The sequence below is a fragment of the Musa acuminata genome, chromosome BXJ2-4 (assembly GCF_036884655.1).
Source record: "Musa acuminata AAA Group cultivar baxijiao chromosome BXJ2-4, Cavendish_Baxijiao_AAA, whole genome shotgun sequence".
In the NCBI taxonomy this organism is placed as follows: domain Eukaryota; kingdom Viridiplantae; phylum Streptophyta; class Magnoliopsida; order Zingiberales; family Musaceae; genus Musa; species Musa acuminata.
Window position 1 is genome coordinate 7,161,120 of NC_088341.1, and position 27,647 is coordinate 7,188,766.

The 27,647-nt window shown below is 37.1% G+C and overlaps 4 protein-coding genes and 1 long non-coding RNA gene across 11 annotated transcripts; 3 read left to right on the top strand and 2 right to left on the bottom strand.

Annotated features, from left to right (window-relative positions):
* Positions 1-154: 154 nt before the first annotated feature.
* On the top strand, positions 155-4,006 carry LOC135609779 (DNA oxidative demethylase ALKBH2-like). Of its 2 annotated transcripts, none has more exons than XM_065103399.1 (4): positions 155-461; positions 2,619-2,756; positions 3,118-3,304; positions 3,424-4,006. In XM_065103399.1, exons 1-4 carry the CDS (start codon positions 243-245, stop codon positions 3,615-3,617), a joined length of 738 nt encoding a protein of 245 aa, XP_064959471.1. In that variant the 5' UTR covers positions 155-242; the 3' UTR covers positions 3,618-4,006. The 2 variants fall into 2 exon arrangements, with proteins under 2 accessions (XP_064959471.1, XP_064959472.1); XM_065103400.1 differs by having other exon boundaries at positions 2,619-2,735.
* Positions 4,007-6,617: 2,611 nt separating this feature from the next.
* On the top strand, positions 6,618-9,359 carry LOC103981643 (ras-related protein RABB1c-like). Its single transcript, XM_009398388.3, has 6 exons — positions 6,618-7,128; positions 7,590-7,729; positions 8,198-8,280; positions 8,356-8,560; positions 8,643-8,711; positions 9,062-9,359. Exons 1-6 carry the CDS (start codon positions 7,083-7,085, stop codon positions 9,152-9,154), a joined length of 636 nt encoding a protein of 211 aa, XP_009396663.2. The 5' UTR covers positions 6,618-7,082; the 3' UTR covers positions 9,155-9,359.
* A 1,724-nt stretch (positions 9,360-11,083) lies between these two features.
* On the bottom strand, positions 11,084-14,314 carry LOC135582822 (small nuclear ribonucleoprotein SmD1a). The gene is made up of 4 exons (XM_065103401.1): positions 14,181-14,314; positions 14,009-14,085; positions 11,442-11,633; positions 11,084-11,345 (listed from the first exon to the last, which is right to left on the bottom strand). Exons 1-4 carry the CDS (start codon positions 14,192-14,194, stop codon positions 11,284-11,286), a joined length of 345 nt encoding a protein of 114 aa, XP_064959473.1. The 5' UTR covers positions 14,195-14,314; the 3' UTR covers positions 11,084-11,283.
* A 1,082-nt stretch (positions 14,315-15,396) lies between these two features.
* Positions 15,397-20,128, bottom strand: LOC103981041 (KH domain-containing protein At5g56140). 2 transcript variants are annotated; one of them, XM_009397616.3, is made up of 7 exons: positions 19,848-20,128; positions 19,232-19,317; positions 17,925-18,067; positions 17,015-17,134; positions 16,812-16,928; positions 15,975-16,118; positions 15,397-15,899 (listed from the first exon to the last, which is right to left on the bottom strand). In XM_009397616.3, exons 1-7 carry the CDS (start codon positions 19,955-19,957, stop codon positions 15,750-15,752), a joined length of 870 nt encoding a protein of 289 aa, XP_009395891.1. In that variant the 5' UTR covers positions 19,958-20,128; the 3' UTR covers positions 15,397-15,749. The 2 variants fall into 2 exon arrangements, with proteins under 2 accessions (XP_009395891.1, XP_064959474.1); XM_065103402.1 differs by having other exon boundaries at positions 15,561-15,899; positions 17,925-18,022; positions 19,848-20,099.
* A 414-nt stretch (positions 20,129-20,542) lies between these two features.
* Positions 20,543-27,042, top strand: LOC135609780 (uncharacterized). Of its 5 annotated transcripts, XR_010485900.1 has the most exons (7): positions 20,543-20,868; positions 22,290-22,360; positions 24,205-24,261; positions 25,139-25,673; positions 25,751-26,150; positions 26,416-26,507; positions 26,656-27,042. It is a non-coding gene; the product is annotated as an uncharacterized LOC135609780 (long non-coding RNA). The 5 variants fall into 5 exon arrangements; XR_010485898.1 differs by having other exon boundaries at positions 25,139-26,150; positions 26,603-27,042; XR_010485896.1 differs by having other exon boundaries at positions 20,544-20,868; positions 25,139-26,150.
* The last annotated feature ends 605 nt before the right edge of the window (positions 27,043-27,647 follow it).

Here is a 27,647-nt window from a genome sequence, read left to right on the forward strand (position 1 = left end):
CTTTACAACACTTGGTTGGATGTGACATTAAAACGAGCCTCTCCTCCATAATATTGAATTAACAATAATAATTATTAATATTAATTTTAAAAATATTTTAAAATTAACTAAAAAATATTAATATTGTTATCACTAATTATATTTAAGATTTCCTTTTTCTCTTGACCTTCAATAGCCGCTTGCATTTTTCATGTGCCCTAAATCTTTCTACTCTGCAGAAAAATTTCCGCTTTTATCTCGCCATGAGTTCGAGGATTCGATTCGTCGAAATCGCGGACGCTAACCCTAACCCTAGCGGTAGCAGAGATAAGCAAGTGATCGATCTCGGCGACGGCAGCGAGGTCGTCTACATACCTCGATTTATTTCCCGCGATCAGGCGTGGGAATGGTGCGAGTATCTCGACAAAGAGATCCCGTGGACGAGACCCTCGATCCACGTCTTTGGGAGGTCTTGCCTCCAGGTATACCCGCTCCATCTTCTTTTTTTTTTCTTTCAATCTCTAGAAAAATTCGATTCTTTTGCCGATTGGGTTACTTTATCTCTGATCTTTTGTTATCTGACGTGTCGTTCTTGTTTATAAAGTTTTGATTTTTTAGCACTTCAACTTCTTCAGTGTTGCCGGTTGGCTCCCTTGTCGTTGATTTGTTTATCCTTAAATTAGGTGTTATAATTGAGAATGAGCGAGTGTGTGGTGATAACGTTTAAGAATCGTTGTAATTTCTTGTCTTAGACAATTTAAACTGGAATATTCTGTGGATAGCTTCTCGAGTTTTGGTATGACTGGGTTATTTAGCTCCATGATGGAGGAACCCTTTTGAGTACAACATGACTTATAGGTGAAATCCCAAAGCTTTTCGTGTTGGTAAAATTTATTATGGCCTAGGCATCCGTGTTGATTGGTCTGAGTCGCTCTGTTTGTTGCTTTAATCTATATATTATGTAATTGGAAGCATGGATGTAATTGGAAACATGGATCTGAATTCTAGTTGAAGAAACTTTAATCTATATATTATGCAATTGGAAACACGGATACAAATTCTAGTTGAAGAAACCTCTATTTATGATCCTCCAAAACCAAGAAGTTACATTTCAAAAATTGTCTTAGTGTTCTTGTTTCAATATGATTGATCAAGTTTGTTATCTGTTGAATATACAGATGATCTGTGTCATCTTCTCATGGTTCTTTGCTAATTTAAGATCCACAAAATGACTAACTCAACCTTTTCTCTAAGCCTGAAAGGATTAAATAAAACTACTTGCTTCTGCAACCTTGTACCCAACGTGTTTTGACCTAAACAGCCTAGGTTTAACCTTTCTAAAATTTAAGCTCGTATTACCTTATGACAATGATGTTATATTCCATAATGATGTTAAATGTGTTTTTGAAATATACCTGAAAAATCTACGTTATATTGTTGTATCACTTTTTTATATTTGAAACATGTTCAGGTCAAGCTTGAAGGATTAACTCCCTGATCACAAGAGCTAAACTCTAATAGGGTTTATTTATCTATTGCCTAAATTTTCCCCGAGGAATCTGGAACCACCTTTTGTTGGCTAGTGTCAAACTACCACAAAACTCCATTGAAGTTCTCGTTTTTCAATTGGTTCTTTGTTGCTGATATGTCAACTGCTACTTCTGGAGCAACATAGATGTAACTAGCTAGGATCTTATGCTGAAAGGCACTGTCTATCAAATGGTTAACAGTGCGTGTGGCATTTTTCTTTTTAAGTAATGGAGTGGGGTCAAAAGAATGAGTTGATTTGAACATGTGATTGCTTCCTTTCTTTTTAAGCATAAATCACCTAGGATGAGAACTTGGCATGTCAGAAATATTTGAGGATCCCGCCTGAGGCCTTAATTCTTCCGTAGTTACTACCTCTTGAAAAGGATCTTCCAACTAATTCTAGGTCATCCACGGATAAAATCTTTGTTCACCAGATGGACCTTTGTATTCTGATTTCAGACCTAAATTCCTCTGTGAATTAAAGAGTAATTTTTAGAAGTACCATGGTTCATGTCTAGGGTCACTTATTTATTAGATATATAAGCACCTTTGCAAAAGGCCATGGGGTTGTGGTTAGTTGTAGCCTCAGAAGCATATCCCTGGGCTTTTACCATACCCTTAGTGACTCTATGATCATGAGATTCTGGCATTCTTAATGCGATGTGGTAGTAGCGAGCACTGTTTCACTTGATTTGTAAAAGCTAGATGACAAGTGCTGTTGGTGTGTCCATTTTTCATTAATGTAATGTACTAGTATTCCAAATATTCATCATTTTGTAATATTTCAATGTTTTTCATAAAACTGGATAGGAGAACATGGTTGATACATTTCAAGATATATGGGGATTGGGGTTGCTTCCTATTGTACAGTTAATACCTACTAACTCTTTTAAGGTTTCAAATGAGGAAGTGATGTATGATGATCTGCTTTAGCAATGCAACTAGGCAAGAAAGTTGAAGTAGAATCACCCTTCATCTAAGCTATTGAACAAGTAAATAATTTTTAGAATTTATACATGCACAATATGTTGCTACCTCAAAGGTTTACTTATGGATAAAGCTAATAGCAGAATGCGATATCTTAATTTGAATATTACTCTTTTCTGCAGCCAAGGGAGACATGCTATATTGCAGATGAAGGGCTAGCAGCTATGCGGTACAGTGGGTATCAGCCAAATGCATATTCTTGGGATGATTACCCTATCCTCAAAGACATCTTGAAGGCAGTAAGAACCATACACATGCAGGTTTACATGTATATTCTTGGGATGATTACCTTATCATCAAAGACATCTTGAAGGCAGTAAGAACCGTACACATGCAAGTTTACATGTACTGAAAACGTCCTCCGTATAAAGGATTTTTTGCATTTATACCCTTGCAATGTTGCTTTTTTACCTTTTATCCAGTGTATATGTGAAAAAGTTATATATCGAAAGTATAGCATGGTAGTTCCTACTTCCAGTGTGGTATGATAGTCAGCCCATGCTAAAATAAAATGGGTTTCATTATCATCATATTAAGGATATGCATCTTCTAATTTTCTTGTGTTGCATAATGCTGATTTATCATTCCACATGGTTAAATGTTGATTTTTATTTGCTTTAGGTTTATGAAGCACTTCCTGGGAGTAAATTTAATACTGTGCTGTTGAATAGATATAAAAGTGGCTCAGACTATGTGGCATGGCACTCGGATGAGGATAAGTTGTATGGCTCAACTCCAGAGATAGCTTCTGTATCATTTGGATGTGAACGGGAATTCTTGCTGCGAAAGAAACCTTCAAAAAAACCAGGTATTCAGCAGCTGAGAATCAAAGAAACAATTTAGCTGTTTCCAGTATTCATTTAAAAGAAAAATTATATCCTGATTGACTGCAGCGACCATTTCACTTTGTTGTAATGCGTGTGCCAGCCTCCAGAAGTGCACATCAATCAAATGGGAAACAACACAAGGGCAATACAGAACAGCATGCTTTTGTTCTAAAGCATGGATCTTTGTTACTGATGAAAGGCTACACCCAACGAGATTGGGTTCATTCGGTGCCCAAGCGCATGAAAGCAGATTCTGTTAGAATCAATCTTACTTTCAGGTGCATTCTCACTTGAGAACACACAAGGTGATTTTGACGAAGAGTTGAAGTGGAGATCGAGGAGTAACTCCCCGCCGGCCTCTTTTTGTGTTTCGAACTTGTGCCAGGCAATTCAAAGCCGGCATTTTGAGCCAGACAGCATAATTGACATTGCCCAGCATTAAGCTGAACATTCAATCAATATTTGGGAATGACTTTTATGTAACTATACATATTCCCTAGAGAGAATCTGATGAAATACCTGCTTTGGATCTCATGTAAATCCTTTTGTTCGGTGCTTGTTGGTGACTACACATTTAAAGATGTGGTTAATTACATATTATTTCTAGAACATGTTTGTGTTGACTTGTGGAATGTACCATATTTTAGTATGTTATTATATAATTGATTTACATCAGAGAGTTATGTTTTTTTTTCAGAACAAAAATATATCAATAATTTATACAAAATATGCGAAACGAATTGTTTTCTCTAACACATCTAAAAACTAAGAGACAAACTAAAGAAAGTGAAGGGAATAAGAGACAAACTAAAGAAAGTGAAGGGAAATGATGGATTGAAAAAAGGGGAATGAATGAATAATATATCTTTCTCTTTGGTGATATTTTAGAAAAGAGGCTTTAAATTGGAAGAGACAGATTTTCTGCAAAATAATTATAAATAAATAAATAAGAGACTTTTCCATCAAAATCGTTCTATTTGGCATATAAATTTTTGTCAAACCTAAAAATGCACATATGACATTGTTAATATGTAACTTGGACTTTATTAGATCTTTAAAGCAAACTTAGCAATTTTGAGACTTTTCTTTGTATTTTTTGATCCAATTCTCAATTTAAACTATAGTTAATAGTAATTATGTCACATCTCTTTTTTTTTTTTACAACGCAACACAATGCAAATATAAGAATTAACATTTTTTTTAATCATTAAAACTTCATATTTCTTTTATTTATTAATTAAAACTCCAAATCAGAATGAAATCGCTAAGTAGCAATAAAGAAATGTTTTTTCCATGTAAGAATAGATTTAACGCTGCAAGAAAAATGACAAACGTATCAACAAAACATACTGAGTAGAAATCTCAAATCCGATTGAACATAAGTATGTATCAGTCGAATCATACTATATATGACTATCATGGTTATCTTAACCCTCATACGATGGCATAGGTCAAATCGATGGTGTACTCACCCAATGACAAATTGGAGAAATATTATTCATTTTATTTAAAAAAATAAATAAAGAGAACTTAATATCAGCTCAAAATACGTTATTCCTAATAACTAATACAAAAACTAGCTAGTCATCGTATTCGATAGTTCGTTAACCCTCGAACAAAATCACCTTATGGATACTTGTCTACTTGTCGTTGATAGGAAAACAAAATCATCGTACATTATCTCATCATCATATTATTTATTCTAGTCATATAAACTATCGAAACTTAAAATTTCATTAATTTCATACAAATGTCACTCCAAAGGTGTCATGTAAATATTTTAAATTCAAAAAATCTCAAAATCATGAGGTGTAAATATCACTATCACTCATAATTGACTCGGAGTTAAGTTAGTTTATTTGACCTTAATCAATTAGACATTCAACTACAACCCACTTGAAACAAATTCAAACTGGCTTAGTTTTTAATACTAGAAATCATACAAATTTAATCCTAGAAATTTAATATTCAAAATCATGCATGAATAACATAGTTTTTAATACTAGAAATCATACACCAATTATAAATAATTATGAGACCGCGAGACTATAAAACTATTATTCAAAAAATAATAAATAAAATAACAAGGAGAAAAAAGGGAGAACCAATCACCTTCCAAGAGGGGTCTGCTCATCATTAAACAGAAAAGCACACACAGAGAGAGAGAGAGAGAGAGAGAGAGAGAGAGAGAGAGAGGTTTCCTTCAAAGGAAGGAAATAATTTTAATTTGTATTTATTTTATTCCTAGCTTACCTACACATACCAGGTAATATATTTTGGTTACTAGTTAATTCTCCTGATTAGGTTGCACATGCAATGGTATCAGTTCAACCTATGATGGTCAAATTCTAACTATAGAAATTTAATTTCAGGAAATAGATAAAATTAAATTAAATTAAATTAAATTAAATACTTGGGAATTACAAGTTAACCTGAGTTATTTCTTCTTTTTCTTTTTTTCTTGAAATATTTTGTGGGTGTCAAAAGAAGTAGAATTATGGAGGATGAGGCACAAATGAGGAAATGGATCTTGACATGAGGGGTACTATAGATTCTTATTATGTGAAGAGAGAAGACAATTTAGCATGGGAAGCTATTAAATGAAATTGTAGAACAAATACACTGGAATCTGATGCTGTAATTTAGTTGCTCTTTCCCACAATAACATACAATCCTATAGCAATCCATTCATTCATGTGATTGATTTCAAGCTTGTTTGTTTTATAATCATAAAATCTACCTGTGTAAAAATAATTTTGTTGCCATATGTAAAACAGGCTATTACTTTTTTTTTTATGCTTTTGATTAGTATACATTTATTGAAGTAATATATACTTTTTATAGGGTATATTTCTAAAAAAAAATCTTTGTTTTTATTTTTATCACATACCGTCCTTTTCTATTTTATTCTCATAAAACATCTCTAATTTTTTTCAAAGCACCTCGATGAAAAAAAGAAGAAAGATGATGATAAAAATAACGATGAATCAAATTAGGAGAAATAGGAATCAAACACTTAAACTCGAATATCAAAGGTATGAGAGAACGAGGTTTTTAGAACATAACGTGTGTGTTCTATAAGAATAAATAAGAAAAACAAGTATTTTACTATAAATAGTACAAATTAATTTGGAAAAATCATATATATATATATATATATATATTTGTAAAAGAACAAATATTTGGCAAAGACATAAACGTAATTTTCGAATGTTATAATGATAAATATGTAAAAGTATAAGAAGAGCAGTACGTAAAACTCCAACGCTTCTACGTCTCTATCGACCTCCGCTTTCTTCGTTCGCGCGCGCGCTCTTCCTCCCTCCCAATCCCATCGCAAAGATTCTACTCTGATTCGGGTCCAGATTCCTCCACTGGTTTCCTTATCTCTAGGGTTCTGCTCCCCCTCTCCGCCTTAGTAAGTGAATCTTCTCCGCTTCGCCGCCACCGGCTTCCGAGACGAGAGCGGCAGTGGGAGAGCCGGGGGGACGTGTTGGATCCCACGACGACTGGTGGGAGTAGAACATCATCTGCCGCTTCCAGCTACATACGCATGTCGAGTCAGATATGGAAAAAGCTGGAGACTTGGAAGGAGTTCGTGTTTGGTAGAAGCCTCCGAGCGCGCTGATCGAGATTAATCCGTCTCCTATTTAGTCATCGGCCTTAAATAAATACCCATCCCAGAGCAGATTACGCCGCGAACACAGATTCCTCTGCCTCTTTGTCGCCCCTCTCCCGTGTCTTTAGGTCCTAGCGAGGATGTCGTACGACTACCTCTTCAAGTACATCATCATCGGTGACACATGTAAGTCTCCACCGTCTTTGGATCTGCTTCCCGTCTCCCTAGGGCTTGATTGCTAGCAAAACGTTCCGAGCGTCGATGATCTGTTCGATGTTTTGTTTGTGGCATTCAAGTTAAAGTTTGCTTCTCGTTGGAGCATACTGCACCCGCGAAGCTTCTTTGCAAGCTATTTCTGGAGTCATTTTAATGCCACATGCTGTCAACTACATCGAACCTGGATAGATTTCTGAACGCTATTTTTGCTCGATATTACTTGAACATTGATGCTTGGAGAGTCTTATATTTCCTTTGGTAGTATGATCTCCTCTGAGTACTTTCGATAACTTGATGAACACCAAAGCATTAGTTCTTTCCATTGTTTGTTTTGATGATGAAGATGTATGTATGCATCACTAAATTTGGTTTGTTCTATTGATGCTGGTGATGGATGGCGCCACCAAAAATGATGCTTTGATCCTGAGAAGGTGTGGGGAAGTCATGCATTCTTTTGCAGTTCACTGACAAGCGTTTCCAAGCTATCCATGACCTGACTATTGGTGTGGATTATGGAGCTAAAATGATAAGCATCGAGGACAAGCTAATCAAGCTGTGCATATGGGACACTGTGAGTCTTCTTTGTGTTTTCTCTCACCAATATTGTGGTTTTCCACATGAAATGTGTACAACTAATGCATAAATCTTGTTTTGCATGTCATGTCTAGTAACTGATGCAATCCTACTAGCCAAATGAAAGGTCATAGAGCTCAATGGTTAAGCTCCCTTTGGCACTAGTGACAGCAGGCATCTCTTTGGGAACTAGGTCAACCTGCATTTAGCATTGTTTGTAGAATGGGTGCTGAGGTTGACATCCTGGGCAGACATGAGTGTGCACAAGATGAATGTGTAGTTTCAACAATCCAATTAATTCTTGGATTGGTGCCATCATCCTTGTAAATAAATGGAACAGGATAGATTTATAGTATGGACAGAAATCCAAGAAGGGTTCTGTTTAAGTTGCCCCCTTTTCATGTTCGAGTGCAATGCCACTCACGATGACAATGCATCTGATGCAAAGCTTTTTGGAACATCTCAGGCTGGCCAAGAAACTTTCAGGTCGATTACGAGATCCTACTACAGAGGTGCTGTTGCTGCCCTGCTTGTTTATGACATCACAAGGTACTGATTCGAACTTTTGATGTCCTAATCTATGATAGGGATTTGAGGTGCTTAGATCATTTGTGGGTTCATCAGAAGGAGGACATTTGACCATCTCGCGGACTGGCTGGAAGATGCAAGGCGACATGCCAATGCTGATATGACAATTATGCTGATTGGCAACAAAAGTGACCTGGCTCGAAAAAGAGCAGTCAGCACTGAGGAAGGAGAACAGTTTGCCAAAGATCATGGCTTGATGTTCATGGAAGCCTCTGCAAGGAGTGGAGAGAATGTTGAGGAGGTGAGTGACTGCGGCGTTGTTGTTGTTCTGCTAATTGTTTTGAGTTCTATGTTCTGCTTATACTATTTTCTGTTTATGTCAGGCATTTCTTAGCACTGCAGAAATAATATACAAGAGAATCCGGGATGGACAATATGATGTTTCAAATGAGGTATTTTCTGTTGATTTGAATCTAAGCTCCATGGAAGAAGATAGATATATATATATATATACACATGAAAACTAATCTGAAAAGAGAAGAAAGCATACTTCCATCAACAGATACTCTCGGATTTCTTGCTGTCACAAGATATGATGTCTTATATCTCTTATATTTTACCAACTATTTGGGGTCAACTAACTTCATGGATAGTCATTAAGCTCTTTCTAGGACAACATTCCCAGTCAAATTTAGCGCTTGTCCCTCATAAATTCCAATTGATGAAACCGCTCCTCATTAAGTTTCTTTACCAGGAAAGTGTGGTTTCTGACATTGTCTGGTTCCTTTCATGGTTCTTGCAGTCTTGTGGAATCAAAATTGGCGAGGGAGGAACACAACATCCATGTGGGGAAAGGAGTCTCTCTTCTTCTAGATATGATTCTTGCTGTAGCTGAGCTACAACCACAGAAGAGCCTTCTGCTACTGTTCCCTAATTCTCATTCCCAGTGTTAATCTCATCATGTCATCTAACATCCAGTTCCTAGGTGTAGAATTACGGCATGCACAAAAGTAGATACAATGTATAGTCTTTTAAATACATTTGTACATACTTTTGTACATCCTCCGGGGTAGCACTTAAATTCTGCTCATTTATTCTCATTGAGATATTTGAACTGTTGCCTTGATTTCATTGCTCCACTCGTTCATCAGTTTGGTGACTATCATTTTGATTAGTTTTGGTGGTATTTATATCAATCTATTATTACTTGTGCACCCATTCTAAGACACAAATATGCATCATAAATGGCTTTAGCATTCATTGGTGGCTTGTAGTTGGATTTCTATCAACGAAAAGCATATAATTTTGACCCATTATTCTCTGTTCGATGTTCATTGTATCCATTATATGCTGTTTAAAGAGGTGACTGGTTTGATTCCTTCTAACTTTTTCTGTGTTAAGATGCTCTTAGACCAATGGGAGGAGGCTAAAATGCTCCCACAAGAACCCAACATTAGTTATTTATAAACCACCAAAAGCAGCTTAATAACAACGCTGGATTAGTTAATTTTCCTAAAGAATTTCCTCATTTCATTCAGATGTTACATAACAAACAGAATTCCTAACATTTAATTTGTATATAATGTACCTCAAGTTCCAAAATGCCTTCTGGAATGCAAAAGACACCTCACCACACAACCTAAAACTTCAGAGAAGGAGAGGAACCTCTCGATTCTTGTATGCAAGGTGGGCATCACTAAGGAGGGGAGGGTTCCAAGCGCAAGGTGTCCTTGAGCTTGTGGAAGCCATGGGTGAAGACGCCAAAACCGAAGATGAACCCGACGGCGATCACCGCCGCGAGCAGCAGGAGGCACAGGCAGCACAACCGCGTAGGGCAGCACATCGCCTGCGGCTGCCTGCAGATAGATGGATGAGAAGTCTTTGGATCTTGTAGTCAAGTAACAGAGGGGGAAGGGGGAAGGAAGAAAAAAGCAAGAAACAGAATGCAGAGGGGAAGAGTGGAAGTATGTATGGTTTATAGAATTGGGCTGGATGTTGGTCTCATCAGGGCAGCACGTGACACGCAGATGCACATCCTGGCATGTTTTATGTGAATTATACTGAGTTGGCTTTTGTTTTGTTCCTTCTCATCTTCTTCAATCTTGAAGGAGAAGTTTGGAGAGAAAGGAATAAGATATGGTCTTTTGGTTAGCATTGCAAGGATTGGTTGGCGTCCTACTCCAATGACACTTCTCGTTAGTAATGCAAGGCGAGGGATTAAAGGCAGCATAAGTGCCTCGTACCCGTTAGTTTGGACCCTCCTATATAACACATGAAGGATGGCTTTCCCTGTGCGCCAAACACCTGCACACCAATTATTGCCACTCTTCCAAGCATAAAGTCATTGAACGACGGTTTTATTGACAACAAAAGGACATGATCGTGTAACAAAGAACCAAAGACGAGGCATAAACTTGAGATTGTGCATGTATTCATTAATACAACGTTCTTATTGGCAAACAAAAATGACATTTTGCTGTTTAGATGAATGCACAACACGAAAACATCAAGATTATTATTAAAAAATGTTGCTACGGGATCTATTAGGGACAGAAGAACGAGGTTCTAGTTCTAAAGGTCTGCATACTTCGTCATCATGGCTCTCCGTTTTCATTTTAGCCATGTGATTTTGTCTAAATTACAAACACTTTTGTCTAGAATGACTTCTAGAATTTTAGAAGATGGACAAAATTTGAGTGAAGAAAAATTGAAGCAAAAAGAGAAATCTCAGTTTATCAACAACCGCGATGAACTAAAGAAGCAGGAATAGAAGTAATTCTAATGCAGGACCCCCACTAGACAACACTCAGACAACAACAAGAAATGATAACATAAGCCAGTATTTCTTTTAGTTGCTTCTAAAGCTTCATCGCAGATGATAACACTTATGCTATTTAAGCTAAAAACAGATAGTCCTGCTTGCTGTTTTGAGAAGACAAGCTTTCAAACGAAACTACTCAAGAGTAAGAGCAGGCTATTTGTACAAAAACAGATGATGCAAAAATTACCATGAGCATGACATTGTTAACGGCCCCGACCTCGTCCACGACCACGGCCGCGTCCACGACCACGTCCCACTGGTCTCCCTGTTTGAGATCAACAAAGCACATTAAAATAAAAGTTTGACCATGGATTTGATGACAGATTGATTATGCAGGTAACAGGTAAAAATTATAACATACCTGCAGTAGGCTTTTTGGGCTTTACCCGAGGTGTTTCCTCGACCAATAATGTCTCAAGGTTCAAGCTGTCCGGCAAGATGTAATACCGTATATTGTTACCTCTCACGCTTAGGTGATCAAGGGTAACTGGATTTTTCCCTTTCACGGTAAGTTTCACGGTCTTCAAGTGTGTGTTCATGCTAATATCCACACCTATTAAGAACCACCAAGGCATTAGGTAGGCTGGATCGCAAAAATAAAATCAACAATCAAGACAGCAAAGCAACCAGATTAGGAATTTGCATCTATCAGTCATACGATTAACCATCTGCTATACCTAAAATATCTTAATTCAAGTAATAAATAGCTTTCTAGATACGATCATGCTACAGTAATCATATCAACCACATAGTTCAGGGCTTTGTCTGTGACAAAAATGTAACATCTCGTGAAGTCAACTTTGTGCCTCAGGATAGGAATTAATCCTTGCATGCACAGTCATAAGATTCGAAAAATATACAAAACTTAAACAATACCTCTCAGAAAATTATTCTCAAGGAAAATGGAAAAACATCACATACAAGTATCAAACATCTACATAAAAGAATCAACAGAAGCAATACTTGGAATTTGACCACTGGTGCCGATGTATTAGAACATAAAATTCACTTTTGAATACTATATTTGAACCAAAAACAATTAACTTTGATTTTGTTGCCAACAATTAAATGCTTTACCATTTTTTTTATGTTCCCTACCAACCTTTCGTAAAGGAGTCTTCGAGTCAACCTAACAACCTAAAATGTACATTTCCTCCTCAGGTTTATTTGTCTTTGGTGTTTATTCTTTAACTTTGGGACAACAAGGTAGTAAACCAATAACAAGAATGACAAACATAAAAAAACATATGCACCAGATACACTACCCAGTAGTCTATTTAAGCATTCATTAAATCTATCAAGCGCAATACAAATTCTTGCTCCAATTAGATGTCCTCGTTAAAGAGAAACAAGGTTCATAGCCGAAGTAAAAGTGGGGGACCATGGCACGTTCAGATGAGTATGGTTAAGAGACTGTAGAGAGTTAAGAGGAAAGAATGAATACATGAAATTAGAAGTGACAAGGCTATTAACATTAGACAAGCTTTAAAAGGACAGCAAACTCCCACAAAAGTGTAATAACATGCAAAATACTCACTCATATGTAGCCCCTATAACAAAAATGAACAAGTTTGGAAGTGGTAATAAGTTTTATATTTCTAGATTTTAGACTTGTGAAGTGGTCTTAAGCACTTCAGCAGCTTTAAGAATATGCAGGATGGTTACAAAACAACAACTGCACAGATGCCAAAAAGATAAGGCAGCAAAAAATGGATAGGATTGGGCAGCATTTTATGTACTCCAGCAGTTAATTCACTTACTATTTCAACAATAATGACAAATTGCCTCCAAATTCCAGTGTATCCAATTTTCTTACTTCATATACCCCCAACAACCATTAAATTGGTACACTTCCAATCTTAAATGAAATTGTGATTTCTCGACTGTCTTTCCATAAATCACAATGCAAATTCAAAGGGAAGAATAGCAGATGTTATCAATCTAAGGAAAAAAAGATCATAAGTCAACTGGGAAAGAATCTTCTTGTCAAGAACCAACTCAACATGGTAGTCATGAGACCAACATATTACAGGCTTCCCGTGCCAGGTGGTCACATAACTCACAAGGTTGACTAACCACTAATGATACAATTATTCTCCAAAAATACATAACTAGGATAAGAACTGCTAAGTGAATGTAAACTAAAAAGTCAAACTCGACCTCCTAAGGTTCATAATCCAATCTAAGAAACTACCTCTTGTAGCCTCCAGATTTGTTCCCAGAAAACCTTATAGGTTGACTTGGCATATGCCAACTCCAATTTTAGTTCCTAAATTTATCTTTAAGAAAAGGGACAGAAGCAGCAAAATCCAAGTTGAAATTAACTGAATCTTGAATAATAACAATATACTTGTAATTGATGCCTACTCATAAACCGGGAAAATCCACAATTGTGGCACCTGAATCAAGATTCTTTCCATGCGCTACCACCCACTGCATTCATATGACAAGAATTAAAAAAAAAAACAACTAGATTCTTCGCCCTCTGGGGAGAAGAGGAAGATCAGTTTCTGAGGACAATCAGAAGAATGTCCAAGTCAAAACATAACTGTTTCCACTTCAGTATCACCCCTTTTCAGAAGGAAAAGCCACAAGCATCATGAGCATAGATCAGTGATCATTTATCCCATGTGAATTCCAAATCAGCCATCCACAATGTGTATAGATGAATTCCTCCGTAATCATGCAAATAACACCAAGATTTGGACCCATTCAGCCACCACAGCAAAAACTGAACACGCCAGTCTTAAGCATCCCAGATTCAACGTCACAAGAGAAACTCGTATGACTCATAAATCCCCCTCTCCCTACCGGAGGAGAAAACTACAAGATCACATGATATAAAAACCCTAAACCGAAGGCAGAACATCCACGCACAGCTTGGATTTCACCAAAACCCTGGTTCAAACCAGAACGGGAGAGGCATACCTGTGATGGTTCCATGGACGACGGTGCCGTTCTTGAGCTCGATCGAGACGGTCTCGTTGTTAAGCTTCATCAAGAACCTAGAAGAAGAGTTTTCACAAGCAGATGCGTCAGCATCAGATAAGCAACAGCGACGAGAAAGAGGAAGCGGGATGGAGGGGAATAGATCGATCACCTGACGAGCTTCATCCTGGATCGAGGAGATGGCGATGCCACAGAGCGGAAGAGAACAGCGAGTTAGGGCTCCAAAAGAAGCGAATGGCCAAGCTCGTGGAAGCGGGTGTTCAAACCCTCGAGCGTGGGTACAAGCAAGCAACGCTTCTGTTCCTCCTCTCCTCCACCGTCCGATTTTGGCGGATTGGATGATTGGTGAAGAAATCAGAGAATCCGAACCGTTGATTAATTTGTGTGGAATTCTTCTGAGCTGTTTTAATATATTTATCCGTTAATTTTTTTCCCTTTTACATATATATATATATATATATATATATATATGACTTCAAATATTAATAATTTTCACATATATTTCCTATTTTTAACATCCATAAAAATAAAAAAAAAATCAGATTTAACATGTCTAGCTATAGTGAATGATTAATTTGAATTAAAAATATTTAAATACCTAAAATAGTTTCTAATGTTTTTAAAATCATAATGATTTTTTACATTATATTAATGTTATTTAGGGTCTCAATTAAAAGTCAAATTGTATGGTGTATATATCCAGGATTTTAGATTTTGCAAGGATATGTGTGGTACATAAAAATTTAGAGGAATATATGCAAAAATCACTTGTTTCAGGGGATGTATTTGTAATTTTCCCTTTTTTATTTGATTAATCTCCACAATGTGATATTATATATTCTTTACCCAAAATTTTATTTAATGATTTACCATGGTTTTTAATTTTCTAAATATGTCTTTGTATCTAATATATATATATATATATATATATATGGTTGATTATGGGCTTTGATTGCTCTGAACTGTGCTGAGGTTGAATAATTTCAATTTAATTGCATTCTTCAAAAATCATAAACTGAATGTAGCAGGCATAAAATATTAATCTAAACTAAAACCATGCATAGCATAATTCATGTAATGATGTTATGCATCTGTGGAACCTTCCATTTGTTGAACAATGGTGTTCATGATTAAATGGTCAAAACAATATGGACCCCAATGGGCATCAGATTCCTGCAAACATACACTACATGTTTATGACAATGATCTCTAACACTTGGGCAAATAATCAAATGAAACAAACTTTTTTTGTTTTTTAGAGAGAGATTCTTAATGTGGACTTGCTCTATCTATCGATGATAGATCAAGCCAACATAGTATTGAATATCATATATTCAAACTAAGACAAGTTTTCCACCAAAAGAATATATAATGTCATCACCAGAGTCCTAAATAGAATAAAATCCAAGCATACAGAATACTACAAGAGTATCTTTCTGAAACACCCCTTAATTATTGAAGAACAGCAGAAAAACACATGCTCATACCCTAGTTCTCCAGCTTGTTAAGAGACATGATCTCGCATTAGGAATTTGCATAACATCACCATATCCACTGATTCAAGAAAAGTACACCGACAAAGTGAAATGGGACTGTTGTTGGTGCCAGCACTCCCATTGTGATGCATTGGCTGCTGGCAAGCGATTCCAATGTATATGTAGCTGCCACAGGCAGATCAAGTGTCGGCTTTGATGGCGGGCCTATTAAACCGGCAAACACTTCACTCCCTTGTCTTGGCTCTCTTCATACTGAGACTATTATGGAAGGGGGAGACAGAACCGGACATATGTGCCCCATCCTCACGGAGTGTGCCATTGATCATGGCAAGCTCTCGAAGCTGCTGCTTCTTAAAGAAATCTTGTGATTCCTCCTGAATGAACGAAAGGATGAGAGACATGAACTTAGAATGTCAAAAATCTTGGGATTTGAAAGGGGAACAAGATACCACAGGTTTGAGCATATCTTCAAGGATCTCACGAACTTGCATCAGACGAGCATCAACAATTTCAACTGGCAGTTCAGCCTCTACCAGTATATGAAGTGGTTCATTCAAGTGTTCGTACCCTGGTTTCCCTCTCATCATCTCCTCCTGCAAAAGGTACACGGAAAGCTGCACAGTCAAGTTTTGCAAATTCCAGATTCAAGGAGACATTCAACTATCCTTATGCTGTTTTCCTGCTCTTCACCTTCTCTTACAGAAAATCATCACCAGAAGAGTAGAAAAAAAAAAAACAAAAAACTTGACAGTCGTGTCAAAATTCAAGTTGCTTCAAATTTGCAAGGACATGACCTTGACCATACAGGAGATACTGAGTCCAAGGTAATTGGTATAGCCAGAATAAAAGAGTATACAGACAAACTTGAAATTGATATTAGAGCAGATTAAGAGGATGCAGAATGTGGTGTAGCATCTCAATCTCTGTGACAAACAGCGGCAAAAGATAAGGAATAAAAGGTCACCAGATAAAGCTGCAAATGTGCAATTAACCTCTGGAAGTTAAATCATATGGAATCTAATTTTAGTATTCACCACATATGATGAGTGAATCAGCCAGAGCTCTGAAATAACCAATACTACATAAACTTGTTTGGAGACAATAATTACACGAATAATCTGAAAGAATAATTAAACATGATCTCCAAGTCAAAACTGACTAGGGAAATCTTTTTCATACATGGATTTTCCCTTTTCATATGGTTGGACTTTGATAAGTTGATGAGGTATACCCATAAATTTTTGTACACATGGATGATTGCAAGATCAGCAAAGCATGAAGTTTACCTTGGCTGAATCTTTGATGCTTCCCCTCCCTCTTATTAGTATGTGGCAGTCGGTATTTGCCTCCACTCGCTTTAGGGAGTTTCCTCGAGGACCAAGAAGCCGGCCAACAAAATTATACTATATCAACAGAAGAATTAAATAAAACTACCTTGTGAGTCTGAGTAGTAATAAAGCTCAGACTTAAACAAAGAGCAAGAACTTACATTAGGGAATTTGTCTATAGGAATATCAACCCTGATAGTTTTTTTAACAATGAGACCTGAAGAGCTACTTTGAGAGCCAAGCCAACCATGCGTAGATGAAGGCTGCATTGATCCCAACCTCTGCATATAACAGCTAATTGTTTTAGTGAAAGAAATTATAATAAACATGAAATAACAGATTTTGAGATGCATTGTGTATTTAGAAATTTTATTTTACATTGAAAGATTTTGAGATGGACAGGCATGAAAATCAAAGTTACAGATAAAAAGATGTTCAAATTCAAATGGAAACTTCTACTTCTATAAGGTCTAGCACAAAACAAACAAATGCAGATTAGAGTTCCTCCCTGTTGAAAATTTTTCTACTAAATGCAGTTTAGGAAGTATGAAACTAACATAAATGTAAAATTATGAACCATGCAATTGCCATTGACGTAAAATAAAAAAGCCTTAAGCATACTATGGAGATTATCGATCAGGAGCATCCATTATGCATTATGAAAACTCAGGATGCTTAAGAGTTTAGGCTATTGATCAATTCTAGCATCATTAAGTAAATGACAATCCAAAGCAACATTAGGCAAACAAATTCAACTTGCTTCCGAATTAGCAATCCTAAAGTGAGAAAGCATCAAGACACATAATGTGGTGGGGTCATGGTAGTCACACAAGTTTGCAACAGTCAAAACACAAAAAATGTAAATATGGCTCTGGAAGAGACAAAGAACCAAAAACAGGCATTAAATTTTAGCATAAATTGCTAGAACAGATCAGAATGTAAAAGTCAAACTAGAAGTCAGGATTTAAAAGTCAAACTATAAGTTCAAGTTAGCATGAAACATTAAAAATGCTTCTTTGAACAGTAAATTTAGTCAAAAGGAGGAATTATGTTAATGGTTAGTATCCATACTTCAGATTGAGACGCCAATGCCCAACCATTCATGTCAATTGCTCCTCCATTCGGAAATATTCCTCCAGTAGTCATCGGGCTACCATGTTCACTTTGATCTAAAAGAGATGCATTTCCCAAGAGCATTGTAACACGTATTATCTCTGTTTCAAATTTCAATTTCAAACATAAAATGTACAGGTTAGCATTCATTAAGAAATTAGCAATCAGTAAAAACACAGATATGGGTCAAACCAACAATCAGTTTCAATCAGTATGTCATTGGAACAATAAAATCAGTTTCATGTAACAAATTCTTAGTATTAGACAAGTACAAGTTACTCCACGTAAGTTACCATAAGTTTTTGTTAAAAGGCTCCATAAGACAAGCCAACATGTAGTGTCAATTACAGAAACATTAAGAAGAATTACAAAATACAATTAGTAAAGGAATCCAATAATTGGAACAAAGGATTGATGGTTAAGCTAGTCTTTTATTCTTCCTCCTTTTATTTTTGTCAACAAACTGAGATGATTAAAGCCATCTCATTTATTTGAATAAAGGGTCGATACTTAAGCTGGTCTTCTTTTATGCTTCCACCTTTTATTTTTGTCAAATGACATGAGTTACGCATGCAGAGTTAGAGTAAAGCAAAGCAGGTTTTGAATGTCAAGAATTTTTTTTTTCTTTTATTGTTGTATCACAACTACTATTCCTAATTTTTATCTCAAAGGTGAAGGTTTTGGATGTCAAGAATTTCTTTTCTTTTATTGCTGTGTAGCAACTACCATTCTTGATTTTTATCTCAAAAGTGAATGCCTGACCTTCGTATCTTTGCGTGCCCGGAAATACTTAGGCTGAAACTTGTCTGCTGGCCGCTTAAAGTTGCATGTTTATTTGCTAAGATAAAGATCAGTGCAAAATATGTCTCGTTTAATGCCACAAACTCAAATGACATAATGAACCAAACCCAGAAAAGGAGAAATCTCTAGGAAGTATATTTGCCACAGAGCTTTCACCAAACAGTAGATGTACGTGTTTCAAGGGTTTTACCATGGCTTGTAAAGTACAACAATGATCAATATGACAATAGAAAATAGAGGGCAAGAAAAGCTCATGCTCTCCTTGAATCAGGGCAAGAAAATAGAGAGACCTAAGCATTTGTGCATAGGAGAGACATCATCCTCAAAAAGAATATTAGGTTAGAATCCTTTTAGTAGCACAAAGCAAGGCACTATTGAAACAAGTATGGAAGGTCTCTCAATGGACAAATCCAACATGATAATGCATCAGAATTAACTCAATTACAAGTACATCCGAATCTCACCCTGGTTCAGTAGACGATAACAATGTGGAAGGACAGGCATAAAAGGACTCAGCTTGTGACGCTCAGCCAGTAACTCCGAGAGATACCTGCAAAACAATTATCCTTTATGACAATCTTGGAGTTCCAATACTCCAAGTTTCGCAGACAGAACAACCCACGTACTGATGGTCACAACAATAACTCTAGGAAAATAGAACAGGTCACATATCAGATTTGACACTAATCCCAAATCCATCCAACAAGCAGAGGACGAAAAGATCCGAAAAATCTAAACTTTACATCGAAGAAACCTGGAAAATAGTCGACATATAGGAGTAACACACAAACCGAACCAGCATCCAATCGTCCAGAAGAATAAGTACAGTCAAAAAGAGCGCAAGTTCGAGACTTTAGATCGATATTCAAATGAAACAAAGAGAAGTAAGACGGTCGGAGATCCAAGAACGCCAGAATCAACCATTTCCTACAAAAGTCGGGTTTTGATAGGAAAGCGAGGCGTCTTAGATCGATATTCAAACGAAACAAAGAGAAGCAAGACGGTCGGAGATCGAAGAACGCCAGAATCAATCATTTCCAACAAAAATCAGGTTTTTGAGAGGGAAACGGGGCGTCTTACTTCTCCTGCTCAGCGAGGGCGCCGAGGGCGGAGCGGATGCCAGGGATGTGAGGGGAGTGCGGGGCGGTGGAGGGGGAAGGGGAGTAGGCCATGTATCTGCCGGAAGCCATGGTTCCGGCGCGATCGGCAGCGGATTCCGGCCAGGTTCGGGTCTTCGGCGACAGGGATCCCGGCGCGATCTCGATGCCCTGCGGCGGTCCAGGATCGGCTGGTAGAGTGGGCGAGGAGGGGAGAGAGAGCACAGTGACAACAACACAAGGCGAAGTATTTATAGCAAGCCGTAATAAAAGAGAGTCCAAGACAGAGAAATCACAGTTCACTCTGCCAGGCTACCTTTAATGGCTCTTCTGCAGTGTCCTCTGTAGAGGTGAATGCTGAAGCTTCTTGTTGTGGCTCAACCACATTGCTTTGGGTTGAGATTCATGTGATTGCACATTAAATTGCTTAGGCTTCATCTTTTTTGGAGTCTAATTATTATCCAGAAATAAGTTCTATCATTTTCTCATATTGTGTCCAGATGAAAACTCCTATCTTGATGAATTCAAGGAATTCGCCTTAGAAATAAGATGGATTCTTGTCTCTATAGACACAGATAGCTAAGACATTAAATTTCAACTATCACCAAACTCAAATGCCAAACTCGTTGTACATTTTTATTTTTCTTATTGATATTACATTAAATGTTATTTTCACATTAAATGACAAGGGAGAAGAGCATGATTTGATCTGGTCCGGTTCGATTGCAGACCGGATTGGTTTCGTTTTCCTACCAATTATACTCGGTTGTATCGCAACCATGTAGTATGCACGACGGGCGAAGCGAAGCCGCGGTAGTCGACGAGTTCACTCGATTCGCCGCACAAGTTTGGAGGGAACATCGACTCGTAGGTTAAAATTGCTTCGTTTTCCGTCTAATTGCGAACGATTTTGCTTTTGTTCCATAGGACTCTGATTTGCGTACCCGATCGTGCTCGCCTCGGGCCTTCCTGGAGAATTTGGCCCTTCTTAGGGCATGAAGACGGTAAATTATCCAAGTTTTGACCTTTGTTTCTTCTTCGTGGGTAGGGAAAGTGTCACGCAATCTTGAGTTTGATTATTAGCGTGTTGTAGGAATCATTTGTTGAAGTCGATTAGGATTCTTTTGTACTGTTGTTTCTCTATCGAAAGGAAACCTATTTTTGGTTTATTGGAGAGGACGACATGCTTTATTCGACCTTTTCTCCTATGAAAGAAGATGCTAAACTTCCCTTTGGAAGCATTATAATTATTTCTATTTTCTTTAGGTTATCGTGATCTTCATAGAATGTTCAAAGGTGCTAATTTGATTGTGTTGTTGTGGTTTATGCTCTTCCGTGCTTCGGTCACTATACTTGTTTTACAAGGACTCTGTCCTTCTGAAGAAACTTGTCTATTGCAAGCACTAGTTTTTTGATCATTGCCTTAATGACTTTGTTTTTCCTTTTCAGAAATATGTTCTTCTTCTCAAAAGTTAGCTCTTTAGAAATATGACTTTGTCTTTCTTTGCCGTGTCTGATATCAGAATTACTATGTGTTTTTGTTATCAGCTAGAGCTCTTTCTTTGTTTCTGGATAAAGATTAGCTTTGTTAGAATTCACAAGATGGAGAAATGAACAAACGGCTACTACAGGCCTGAAAAGACTGCCTCAGGTTCATCATATTCAGAATGTGCTTATCACAAAAGAAGACAGATCTGGCGAGCATTTTAACATGTCATTGAATTATAAAAGCCACTTCGTCTTCATATAAGATGACACTATGTAAGAAGACAACATAAGACAACAAGCTCTAGCTGTGTTATTAAATGCTCATCGATACTTGGAGAATGATTAGTGAGATGAGCTAAATAAGAGAAGGTTATGGCTAAAACCTTGACCTTGTGGTTTTTATTTAGAGTAAATCTTTTCATATTACGAGGAACATATAAATCCATTGTTGTGTCAGGATTCATTATAAAGGAATTGAGTGATAATTAGATAGTTCTGAACATGTATAGACTTAGTTTGACTAATTTGCAATTGGACTTTGAGCTAGCTGCTATATTTTCTAACCCGAATAGTCCTTTATCCGTTGCTTTTGACATAATAAATGAAGATTAGATTTGCGCTAAGTTTGGCATGTCTACCAAGTATTGTCATGTTGTGGCATGAGGGTGTGCCAATTAGTTTCTGGCACTATATGATCTCATGTCAAACTACTAGTTGGCAGAGACAAAAAAAATTGTCCTAACCATATGTTGAGGTTGCCAGCATGAGTCCACATATTACCTTATGCTATGCTACCTTTTGATTCGTGTTGGCAGAGTGTATGATAATTCTTGATGTCTACTTTATATATTAATCAATCAAGTTCTGCCAAATTTACGTTTTGTCTTTTTGCTGATGATGCTTTGCGAACAATCATTTTCTTGTCATTTCGGTTCAGTTAGCACTGGGGGCTTTACATGCTTAAAATCCAGCGATGTTCGTGGGAGTCTCAGTACAGACATTTTAAAGGTATCATCAAGGTTATCAGGCCTGTTGTTTGGTCAAGCTGATGTGTTTGGTTCTTTCTTTCTTGTACTCTTTTTATGCCTTTTTTTTTTCTAGTATTAAGGAAATTCTATATTTAAGCAACCCCTTTGAATTTTTTCTTGGCACACTTCAAGTACAAATAAGTGTGCAAGATTTTGAACTTGTTTTATATTCCTGTGTGGGATACTGAGGTGACAACCAAGCATTGAAAAATCTTTAGAGAAAATTACATTTGTAATCTCCCACTGTTGTTATCATGAAATGCTCCTTGCTTTTCCGAGAGTATACATTTTGATCTATCTTTTACTAGATTATGTAAAGGCTGACTGTTGTATCTGTAGACCATTCTAGTTGAAAGCAGATCCCGAGTAAACAAAATAAGAATTGTTATTATGGGTCATTTTTGTGTTACCCCTCTTGTTTTCGTGAGTTGAGAGTAGAATAGTTCATGAGCAACAGTAGGGAGGAATAAGAGCAGGAAAAATGATGACATTGTAAACAAAACAAAAGATAAAAAGAAAATTATTCATAGGCAATAAATAGGATGGTGGAATTGAAGCACCGAAACAAGAAGCCAGATTGGATTAATGATCGAGATGGAATTAAGTCTTTCATTGAGCTGACCATGTTTCGTTTTGCTTTGGTATCTAATTTAATCTCTGTACTTTTTCCCTTCTCTCATGTGGATGAAACAAGGATAGAAGGAGCCTTCATTTCTGTGGTAAACTACTTTCCTCATACCTTAAGCCCTCTCAACTGTGCAGTTGGAACTGGCACTCACTCCATGATCAATTTGACCATCTGGAGTCTCTAAATTGGATGCCAACTATTTTGTTAAACAGTCATATTCATCTAGAAGAGAAATCAATCAATATATATATATATATATATATTTCAACATTTAGCTTTGCATGTCAAACAAAACTAAAAATGTTTTTCCATTTTGCTTATTCTTCTCATGATGACACTGTCACTGTTATGCATCTTCTCTCCAAATTCTTGCAACAAAATAGAGCTGGCCATAAGAAACTTCCCACAGGTACATCCTGCTTGTTAAATAGTCATATTCATCTAGAAGAGAACTTAGTCAATATATATATTTTTCAACATTTAGCTTTGCATGTCAAACAAAACTAAAAATGTTTTTCCATTTTGCTTATTCTTCTCATGATGTCACTTTGTCACTATTATGCATCTCCAAATTCTTGCAAGAAAATAGAGCTGGCCATAAGAAACTGCCCACAGGTACATCCTGCTTGTTAAACAGTCATATTCATCTAGAAGAGAAATCAGTCAATATGTATATTTTTCAACATTTAGCTTTGCATGTCAAACAAAACTAAAAATGTTTTTCCATTTTGCTTATTCTTCTCATGATGACACTGTCACTGTTATGCATCTCCAAATTCTTGCAAGAAAATAGAGCTGGCCATAAGAAACTGCCAATAGGTACATCCTGCAACTCATAGTTGGGTAAGCAACACTACTTTGCTACACCAAGATATTTTCCATTAACATGTATTTAGATTTCTTGTCCATAAAATCACCAGAACGAACTTAATGTATACTAATTGTAATTAGTTTTTTACATTTTTACGATATAAATAGGTCAACAAAGTTTTGGAGGGAAAATATTTTAAGTTTAAATTGACTGACACTGATCCTGAGATGATAGTCACTCTATCTGCTATGGTTCTCTAGAACATTTTGTTTAGCATCAACTATATGTACATTTTAGATTTAAATATACTGTCATTAATCATTTGAGTGGAGAATATAAATGCATAATGGACATGTTTCATCTCAGACCTACCTAATCTCTGCAGGTGTGTCAATACTGGATGTCACTTAAGCTCTGAACACAATGAGGTGGTTGTCCAAAGGTACACACTATGATCCCAACCATCATGATAATGTTGCCTTTGCCTTCTCTGCAATATCCATCAGTCAAAGATACAAGTCATATTCATAATAATTACATGTCATTCCGACACCACATTCCTGGTAATCAGCAAGTTATAATTCCCCCAACCCTATAGAAGAACAAACCCACTGTTTTCCTTTGTCCCATAAATTTTATTTTTATTCTCTCTCTCTCTCTCCACCTGTTTATACAGGTTGGGGCCTCTCTATAACTTGTCACATCAAGTGGGTAAATTGTGCAAGCACAAGCCTGCTACTCACTCTTCCCAAGAGTCCTTGTTACCAAATGTTGGCACTGGCACCCATGTGCCACAAAGTACTACAAAATTTCTCCAATCCCAACAAATCTTTAGAGGAGCTTTGACCCTTTCAAGAAGTAGATATACTATTCTACCCGAGACAAGCATTTAAAGTTTTCTGTCTCATGCGGGACATAACTTCTTAAAGGAGAAAAGGGATGAAACACATGATGGAGGCAATCTACATCCTCTTCATGCTCTCACAGTGTTGTAGTTACTGTTGTTCTGTCCCCACCTCTCAGGGGTTCACAGGAAAAGTTTGAGTTAGGCAAGAAGCTTGAGTTGGCCAACATACAATTAATGAAGCTTGACAAGAGGCCATTGGGCTCTCTCCACTTTGAACTGAAAGCATTACACACAATAAATAAAAGAGTGACAAGTTGCCATTGTGCTCTCCCCATGTGGAATTAAAAAGCACTGCATACAACAAATGAAGTGTGGCACTCTCTCTCTCTCTCTCTCTCTCTCTCTCTCTCTCTCTATCTATGTGGAATTGCAAGCACCTCAACAATCTGACCTTCCTAAATGGTGGTTGTAGGTGCAGGGGGGGCATACATGTGAGCCCTCATGTTCCTAGGGGCCAAATGTGAGACAAATAGTATCTCACATACTTTATTGATTCATGTGGTGCCAAAGAGCCAGGGAAGTTTATATTTTGTTCAACAGATGTGAGTCATTTGTTTATAGGACCGTATGGTAAGTGTCAATTTCCATCTTTCCATGTACCCTACACTGTTTGCATACTAGCTCATGCCACCTGCTTTTTACTGCACCCCAATGTACCCTCTGTTGCAACCTCTGTGCTCCTTCTCAATGGCCATTTCCCATCTCTTTCCCACTTCCCAACACCTTTAAAAGCCAGGCTAAAGGTAAAAAAAAGGTAACCTACTGACCATTTGGGTCTGTGACATGAATCACCTTTTGATGGAGCAGGAGGCCTATCTTCCTTCATATTGTTTTCTCTGGCTTTTCATCATGGATAGAAGAATTAATAATGTATGGAATATGGACATTGGACATGACAGCTAGTATTTGTTGAGCAATGTGCTCTGAACATGGTTTTGTACCCAAAAGTAAGTCATGTCTGAGTGACAAATTTCACATTCTACTATCTGATTTCTCTATGAATTTAAGAATTCATAATGTACAGACAGTATGGGCAGTGGAAATGACATAATAGCATTTGTTCCATCAACCATCTGTCTCCGGGATCCCTCTGGTGGAGCAATGAGCTGTTGACATGGTTTTGTGCCCTAAAGTAAGCCACTGCTGAGTGACAAGCTCTCATCCATCCCCTTTGATGATTGTCCACTTGAGGAATGTTGGGGACTCTGCACCAAGAATATCAGAGCTGGCCTGTATGGTTTGTACCTGTAAGTGCCTGAAGGGAACTGATGAGTAAGTACACTGACCATTTATTATGATAAGGATGGACTGCTCACCGCATGATTAACTTTGTTTTGTAAGCTTGCTGAAGGTGTCTCCCTCACCCCTTTTCTTGGCTCCACCTCTCAATTATGTAGTGAGATGCAGATGAAATCTCTTTATCAGTATGCTCTCTTTGATCATTCCCACTGTTTTCAGGCACCAAACTTCATCTGAATCAAGAAAATTTAAACCACGCTCATCTTATTTATTTTTCTCGGAAATCTAAATCTTCTCATTGTCAGAATGAAAAGGAAGAAAACTCTTCTTATAGCTCTAACTCTTTCATCCTCTCCACATATTTGTTCTATTCTTATCATTCTCTTTCACTATTAATATAACCATTATTCTTACAATGTTATTTATATGCTTTTTTGAACTTTGTTAAAGTCTTGCAAGGACACGACACAAGGCACGAGCTCTTCTTGGCAGTCGCTAAGGCTAGAGAGCGGGCGATCCGTACTTACCCCTACATCTTCCAGGTAATCACAGTTTTACCACGGGTTGCCCTTCTATTATCGCAAACCTTTTTGAAATTACGTGGTTGCCCTTCTACATATTAATAACCCATATATAGTCGAAAAAGCTGTTGCTGTCGCCATGTCATCAGAGCTCTGAGTCATAACGCAGCTCACGGAAGCTGAAGTGGACTCCAAATCCTCTGCGGCACGAATCTTGGCGGCCGCGATCAAGGATCTACGTGCATCCCAAAGCATTCGGCCCCGCGATGGAATCGGTGAAGGCCCTAAGATGTTACGACGGCTCCGAGGTCGACACGTAGCGGGCAGTATGTGCGTTTGCGAGGGCGGCGCCAAATAGGCGGCGCGACTATTAACGCGCTCGGGGCGGACAACTAACTTGCGCCCCCGCCCGCAGCCGTAGGATCGACAGACCGCCTCGTGAGCACCGTCCAATCTGTGCGGCCCCCGTTCTCAAATCACGTGACGTCCGCCCGTCTCCGAAAAGAGAACGTATTAATGTTTTGTGAACACTTGTATTTTTAGAGAACTTGAAACAGTAAATATTATTATTTATATATCTACACATAAAATACTCACAAATCAAGTAAAATTAAATGCATATCGCTCCAAATTGTGTAAGTATTTATTCATCTAAATTTAAATTGTTCGACCAACCTGACTTTTATTTGACCGTTACTTGCAGCTTTAATTAACATTAATTTTATTATAACCATTTATGAAGGTAGGATTATTAATAATATTTTAGGCATTTTAAAACTCAACTAATTTATCTTAATTTCTAAAATTATATGTATATTCCTTTAAAGTTATGATTTTTGCAGTTGTTATATATGCATAACTTACAAATATGACAATGGTCATTAATTTTTTTAATTAAGTTAATACACTAATTATAGTGCATATATATACCCCTAAAATAATAATTCTTAGGCTTAGGAAATAAAAAATCTAATAATGAATTAAATTAATATGAGACATTTTAGGTATTTAAAATTCATTGGTAGCTACACTTATTAGTGATGAATTTTATCAGATGGATGCTTACAGCATTATAATTTATGAAGGGTTTAAATATAATAATTCAAAGATTTATATATGTTATATTAAAATATAGAACCTTCAAAGAATATATAACTCCTT